General features: G+C 51.3%; 1 protein-coding gene across 1 annotated transcript; it reads left to right on the plus strand.

Moving 5' to 3' along the window:
- Positions 1-2,830: 2,830 nt before the first annotated feature.
- On the plus strand, positions 2,831-6,333 carry LOC136469831 (uncharacterized). The gene is made up of 3 exons (XM_066467876.1): positions 2,831-4,255; positions 4,811-5,462; positions 5,561-6,333. The coding sequence occupies exons 1-3, from the start codon at positions 2,831-2,833 to the stop codon at positions 6,331-6,333; spliced, it is 2,850 nt and encodes a 949-aa protein (XP_066323973.1).
- Positions 6,334-6,534: the final 201 nt, after the last annotated feature.

Raw genomic sequence — 6,534 nt, forward strand, 5'->3', positions numbered from 1 at the left:
TGCAACAAGACATGACTTGCTTCCTTGTTCTTTTGTTAATTTGTTGTAATTGACGCTATTGACATGGCTGTGACCTTAGGGGATTTTGGATGTCTTCCCCATGAATTAACTGCCTTCGTTGCCACCAAATATACTAGCAACATGTGAGGATGAGTTCAACCAAGCCAACATTATTGAGGTCCCTTGCCAATCCTCCATTCCAGATAAGTTCCTGGATCACAATTGAGCCCAATCTGTCAACCCTCCGGAGTCTCTCTATGTGGTTCCATACACCCAGGGTGCTCCATACCTCTCTTGCTCGGCTACACGAGAACAAAGCGTGCTTGATGTCTTTTACTTCCGTTTGGCACATAGGGCAACTCCTCACATTTGTGATGTGTTTGTACGCCAGGATCACATAGCACAGGATACACCCATGAAGGGCTCGCCATGCAATATTTTAACCTTGCCTGGAATTGAGAGCTCCCACAACTTTCTCCACACCGATTTAGACGCATGTTCGTTGGGCTTATAAGCCGTACATTTTCAGTCAACGAATAATATTTTTCTCTCGCAATAAATCAGCCAACAGTACTTTCAGCCATGGCTTATCAGCCAAGCGAACAGGGTATCTTACTGGTGCCAAACTTATAGCTCCATTGATAGCGATAGGCCCATCTCATTGAGAATAAACCATTCCTGTTGTGATGCTAGACGACCAAATCCTCTCGCCCATTATAGATTGGAATCTAGAGGATCCAATGAATATCAATAGACCAAAACAAAGATCTAATGAGCTCCTGATCCTACCTTTCATCCACCAGAATAATAAGCTCATCCACCGTCGAGATTAAAATGTTACATCTCGGTAAGGACCTTCATGTTATGACTACATGGGATACAGCTATCATTCCATATATTATGTGTGTTCCATCCCACACACACTCCAAATGTAGCCACGCTTAAAGCATTCTAGGCCTGCTAGACGCTAGCACACTTTGCCACGTGAATGAACTTCCACGTCTTAACTTCGCCTCAAGATATAATACCCATGCACTTGCTTTTAAACAAATACAATTACCGTACTTATTTTGGTAGTATGGTATTTTGAGCTGTTATTCTAATGCATGGCCGTGCTATATACGGGCATGCAGCCCGAGCCCGTCAGCCCAGCACGAGGCCTGTTTTTTTAGCCCGGCTCAAGCACAGCCCGGGCCGGTGGCCAGCGGGCCCAGGCTGGCATGGCCCGAGGGAGCAGGCCGTGTCTGGGCCTTACTCTAGGCACGCGGGTTGGCATGGCACGGCCCGCAATTTAGGGAAGGCCCGGTGGCGGCCCGGTGCCTGGCATGGCCTCTTAAGAATCCCCACTCCCCAGGCCAATACTATTCCTAACCCTAATAACTTCCCCGGCCCACCCCTCACTCCCCACCTTGCGGCCACGCCGCACTCACAACGTGCCTCGCTCGCCTTCCTTTCCCCGCGTTTCCCTCCGCTCCTCCTCCATGCGGCCGACGGTCCCGTCTACGTCGCCACCCAAGGGAAGCCAACGAGCAGCAGCCTCCTTCTCCTTTAGCGGTGAGGCGGGTGATGGCCATGGCTGCCCTCCACGGCTCCACCCTTGGCCTCGGTGGCTCGACTGGATCCCACCAGGTGTGGGGATTCGGCCTCGAGCACTGCCGCGGACGCCGAACACGAGCGCGCCTGCCGTCGTGGACGCCGGCCCTACTCCGCCCCACACCACCTGCGGCTCCCTGTCCTGCCTCCCCTTCCCTCTCTCAGTGGGCCTCGGGCTGGCCCGGCCTGCCTGGTAGGCCGTGCTTATCGGGCTCCCAAAAAACGGCCCCAGCAGGCCGTACCCGACACGGGCCCGTGCCGGGCCGGGTTGGGCCGGCCTGTTGCCCATCTATAGGTCGTGCTGCCGCAGGATTGACGTGTAAAAGTGCAAATACAACACACGAGTAAATCAAAATTAATTATTTTATCATTAAAAACAATTATTTGAATTTATAGTAGCATCGGCTTTTACCGTCCTCTGGCTGATTTATTGACCCGGCCAATTTAGTGGCCGCTAATGATTTGGTTATTCTGACTATTTGCGCGAGTTAATTATAGGACGTTAGTTTCATTTATCAGCGGCAACGGTAATAAAACGGATATATATAAATCATAATAGTAGTAGATAGAGAGAACTAGATTTTCGGGAGAAGAGCAACGAGATCGTGGCCTCTCAGGCTCGCAAATCGCAAGCGGCACGCCGGACCATAGTTTTAAATAAGGGATTAAGATATTTAGCGGTATACCTTTAAATTAATTAATAGCGAACCTAAATTAGATTATAGCAAAATATAACAGCTAAATTGTGCCCGAACGGAACACCCTGTTTTAAAAGACTATTGCGCCGGACAGGTCGCGCCACATGCCAGAGCCCCACACGCGCTCACGTCGCGCCTTGCCAGTCCGCCGGTCCTCGTGGGGCGAGCCAGGGCCCGGCCCCACGACCCCACGACCCCACGGCCCCACCTGCCCTTCCTCCTTCTCAGGCACGCGTCGTTTCGCCGGTTCGCACCCAACTCCAAAACCCAAAATCCCAACCGCCTCTCTGCCCCACCTCCCTCCACCTGGTGTCCTCGTCGTCGGCGCGCTCCTCCATTCTCCGCCTCCACCACATCGTCAACGCCGCCGTTGGTCGACGGCCCAGAGGTGAGCGAGCCCGCCCGCGTGCTTCATTCCTCCCTCCGTGTGGCGTCTCGCCTCCCCCTTCGTTTTCCTTTCGCTTTTCTGCGGTGGTGCTGCTCTGTAAATGGCGATTGATGATCTCGTGCGCTTTCGTTTCGTGCTTGTGTGCCAGGCCATGCCCGACGCGCCGCGGCCTCCGGGGACCGGGGGCAACGTCCTCCGCGCGTGGGCCCAGCGCGCAGGCGACCGCCGCGTCTTTCCGCCTCCGCGTCCTCGTCATGGCGCCGCCGATAATGGTCGTCGAGGCGAGGGAGGCGGCAGCGGCGCGGGAGCGCGTGGGAACGCGGGAGAGGAGGCGGGCGGGCGGTACACGAGTCGCGGCGGCGGCGTGGCGGACCGCGAGGTGGCGGGCGGTGCCAGCGCGGACCCTGCGGGAGCGGGACGGAATGCTGCGACCGTCGCCGCGGGTGGTGAGGCGCCAGCGCCACCGGCGCGGGAGGAGAGTGGCGGCGGACGAGGTGGTGGTGGTGTGGGGAGCAAGCGCCCGTCTGCTCCGCCCGCGCAGCTCCCACCGCCCAAGCGGAGGGCGGTCTTCGAGAGTGGGCAGTTCCCACCACCCGCCTTCAGGTGGACCGCGGCTGCTCGGTACGAAGGGGAACGCGAGAACAGAGGTTCTGGTGCATTCGAGAAGCCGGCAGTTGCTCGTCCGCTCGTGGCCCGCAAGGATGGTGCTGGTGCGCTGTCGAGAGCGGTGCCCCCCAATGCTGCTGGTACGAGGGTTCTGAAGAAGCCGTATGCCACGGATGGTGCTGCTCTAGGTCGTCATGGTCCAAGGGCTGGGATGGTGAAATCATCTGCTGCACAGAACAGGGGAAGGGGAGCAGGGAATGAAGAACTGTGGGGGAAGAAGGTGACGGTGACAGCCACACGATTGCCACCAAAGCCAGAGATCATATCTGCCACACGCACCTCGCTACCTAGCCGTGGAAAGGATGGCGGATTCAGTAGCAAGGTGCATCGACCATTGGAATCTGGGCGTGCTCATGGAGGTTCGATTGTGCCAAAGGAGTTGTTGACTATAGATGATCATAGTTCTTTGGCTGATCGAGATGCTGGAGAAGTACAGGCACAGGATGACAAATTAGAGAAAGGAGAGGTTCCCTCCAAGGAGTCTAGGGGATATCAGGTTTCTTCCAATGCTGCTCTGCTTGATTCTGCAGCTTTTAGGGATGTTTCTGCAAGAGATTCCCCTGGTGTAAGTGGGAACTTTGGGAGGAAGACATGGGCACTAGCAAAAGATGTCAAGGTGATGAACAAATATGGTGGGAGTTCCTCTGGATACAACACTGTTGCTGCATCTTTTGCTAAGGACTCCTTCAGAAAAAAACTGATGCGTAAGATAATATTTGAAAGTGGTAGGTTGAACAGGAGGGCATCGTCTGATGTTGCAGCAGGAGTGTCTGGTGAAGGCAATGTGTTGAGAAGTAAGGACATGTTTACAAATCAAAACACAGCCAAGCCAGCCAAAGTGGTTCAGAAATCTGATACTCAGCATATACCATTTTCCAGAGACAAGAAGGAAACTGTACGTGGAAGGCAGGTAACCACAAATGGGATTCAGGACTCTGTTGAGCTCACTAAGGATCAAGTTATGCAAGCTCCCATGTCTCCACAAGGCAACCCCTGCCAAAAAGGAGCAGACGGATTGCCGCTCAGCCGCTGGTGCATATTTCGACCTCCAAGCGGGGCGAGGTGCTCCTCATGCAGAGGATGGGCTTTGCACCACCGGCAGCTCCAATTTCATCCATGTCCAAGCGAGCATACAACGACTTATTTGTAGGGAACTTGACGTCGAGCGAAGTGGAAGCTCTAGACGAGCTGTTCCCGGCGACCAATGCTAGGACGGGTAGAAGACTCTTCACGGATGACGGAGTAGGGTCGCGCGGCCAGCAGCGGAGACCGTAGGTTTCTACGCTGCTCTTAGTTCGATGGTTTACTTTTATGTAATATCGAAGTTCGAATCAGTCTGCTAGGAAGGTCCAGTTACAACTGTAAGACCTCCTAGGACGCTTATTAGAAGCGTGTCGTGTGTATGGTTAAACTCTTCTTCTTAATTACAATGATACGCAAATCTTTTGCGTATTCGAGAAAAAAGACACAGAAAAAGAAGGCCGCCACAAATAGGGATTTCTTTGGTCACATGAAAATGGTGAAGCCAAAAGCTGTCGATCATCAACTGAGGAAGATTGCCTCGACATCTGTATCGGGTAGTAGGGGCAAACTGGATGATGAGGTGATTTCCAACTTGACATTTCATGACATATTTAGGGACATAAAGTTTCATGAAAGAAAGGTTGAACTTTATCTCAATAGTTCATCGGGTCTTCCTTCTGTGAGGTGTCAAAGGCAATATAGACACAGGAATGCAGATGCTAGGAGCAGATTTAAAAAGTTGTGCAGGATGTTTGAGTTTGTATGCCGGACTCTAGTACAAATTATGGAGCAGCGTTCATTGAAGATGAGAATTGACTTTCTAGCTGCTCAAGTAATGAAGAAATTACCAGGTTTTACCAAACATGGTCCTATTGTGGGACAAGTTCCTGGAGTTGAAGTTGGTGATGAGTTTCTATACAGATCTCAGCTTGCGATTGCTGGTCTACATAGTCGTCCCCGGGGAGGCATTGCCACCACCACATATAGAAATGGCATGCTTATTGCAATAAGCATTGTTGCTTCTGGAGGTTATCCTGATGAATTGGGTTGCTCAGGTGAACTGATATACACTGGTTCTGGCGGGAAGCCTGCTGGTAAGAAGAAAGATGAGGATCAAAAGCTTACGTGTGGAAACCTTGCACTTATGAGGGATTGTATTTAGTGGTGGATATCTGGATGGATGGTCAACCAGGTTCAAGGGTGTTTAAGTACAAGTTAAAAAAGATTCCTGGGCAGCCAGAGCTTCCTATGCACATAGCTAAAAGATTGAAGAGCTACAAAAGCCGTCCAGGCCTGTGCATGAATGATATATCTCAAGGGAAGGAAGCAACTCCCATCTGTGTCATTAATACAGTCGATGATGTGCAACCTACACCTTTCCGATACACCACTAGAATTAGATATCCATTTAGGCTTACAGAAAAGCATCAGGGTTGTGACTGCACCAATGGTTGCTCAGACTCTGTGAGCTGTGCCTGTGCTGTGAAGAATGGAGGGGAAATCCCATTTGACTTAAATGGCACAATTCTCAATGAGAAGTCCGTGATATTTGAGTGCGGTCCATCTTGTAAATGTCCTCCTTCATGCCACAACAGGGTCAGTCAGCATGATATGAAAATACCACTGGAAGTATTCAGGACAACCAAGACTGGTTGGGGCGTAAGATCTCTAAGGTCCATTCCTTCTGGCAGCTTCATATGTGAGTATATTGGTGAGCTACTGCATCAAAAGGAGGCTGACAAGAGAAGGAACAACAGTTACTTGTTTGATGTAGGCCTTAACGATGATGATGAGAATGCTAGCAGTGGGTTGCTATCAAATGTTTCAGGTTTGAACTCTTCGAGCTCTTGCTCCCAGACCATGGAAGATGTGCACTTCACTATAGATGCATCTGAGTATGGAAATATTGGAAGGTTCATCAACCACAGCTTGTTGAACATTTGGTCAATTTACGACTTATATTAATCCATAAATACGACTTAAACAATAGTAACAGTACCACTAACCATACTGTAACAGCACCACTACTGCAGATAGTATTTAACAGTGCAGCAACCAAGTGCGCTAAAAACGCTAACATAATAGCATATGAACAATAGCGCACAGTGGGATTAGATTTATACCCTAGGGTGGGACTGCCGGTACCCGCGGACAGTGAGCCACCAT

This window comes from Miscanthus floridulus, chromosome 8, assembly GCF_019320115.1.
Source record: "Miscanthus floridulus cultivar M001 chromosome 8, ASM1932011v1, whole genome shotgun sequence".
In the NCBI taxonomy this organism is placed as follows: Eukaryota; Viridiplantae; Streptophyta; class Magnoliopsida; order Poales; family Poaceae; genus Miscanthus; species Miscanthus floridulus.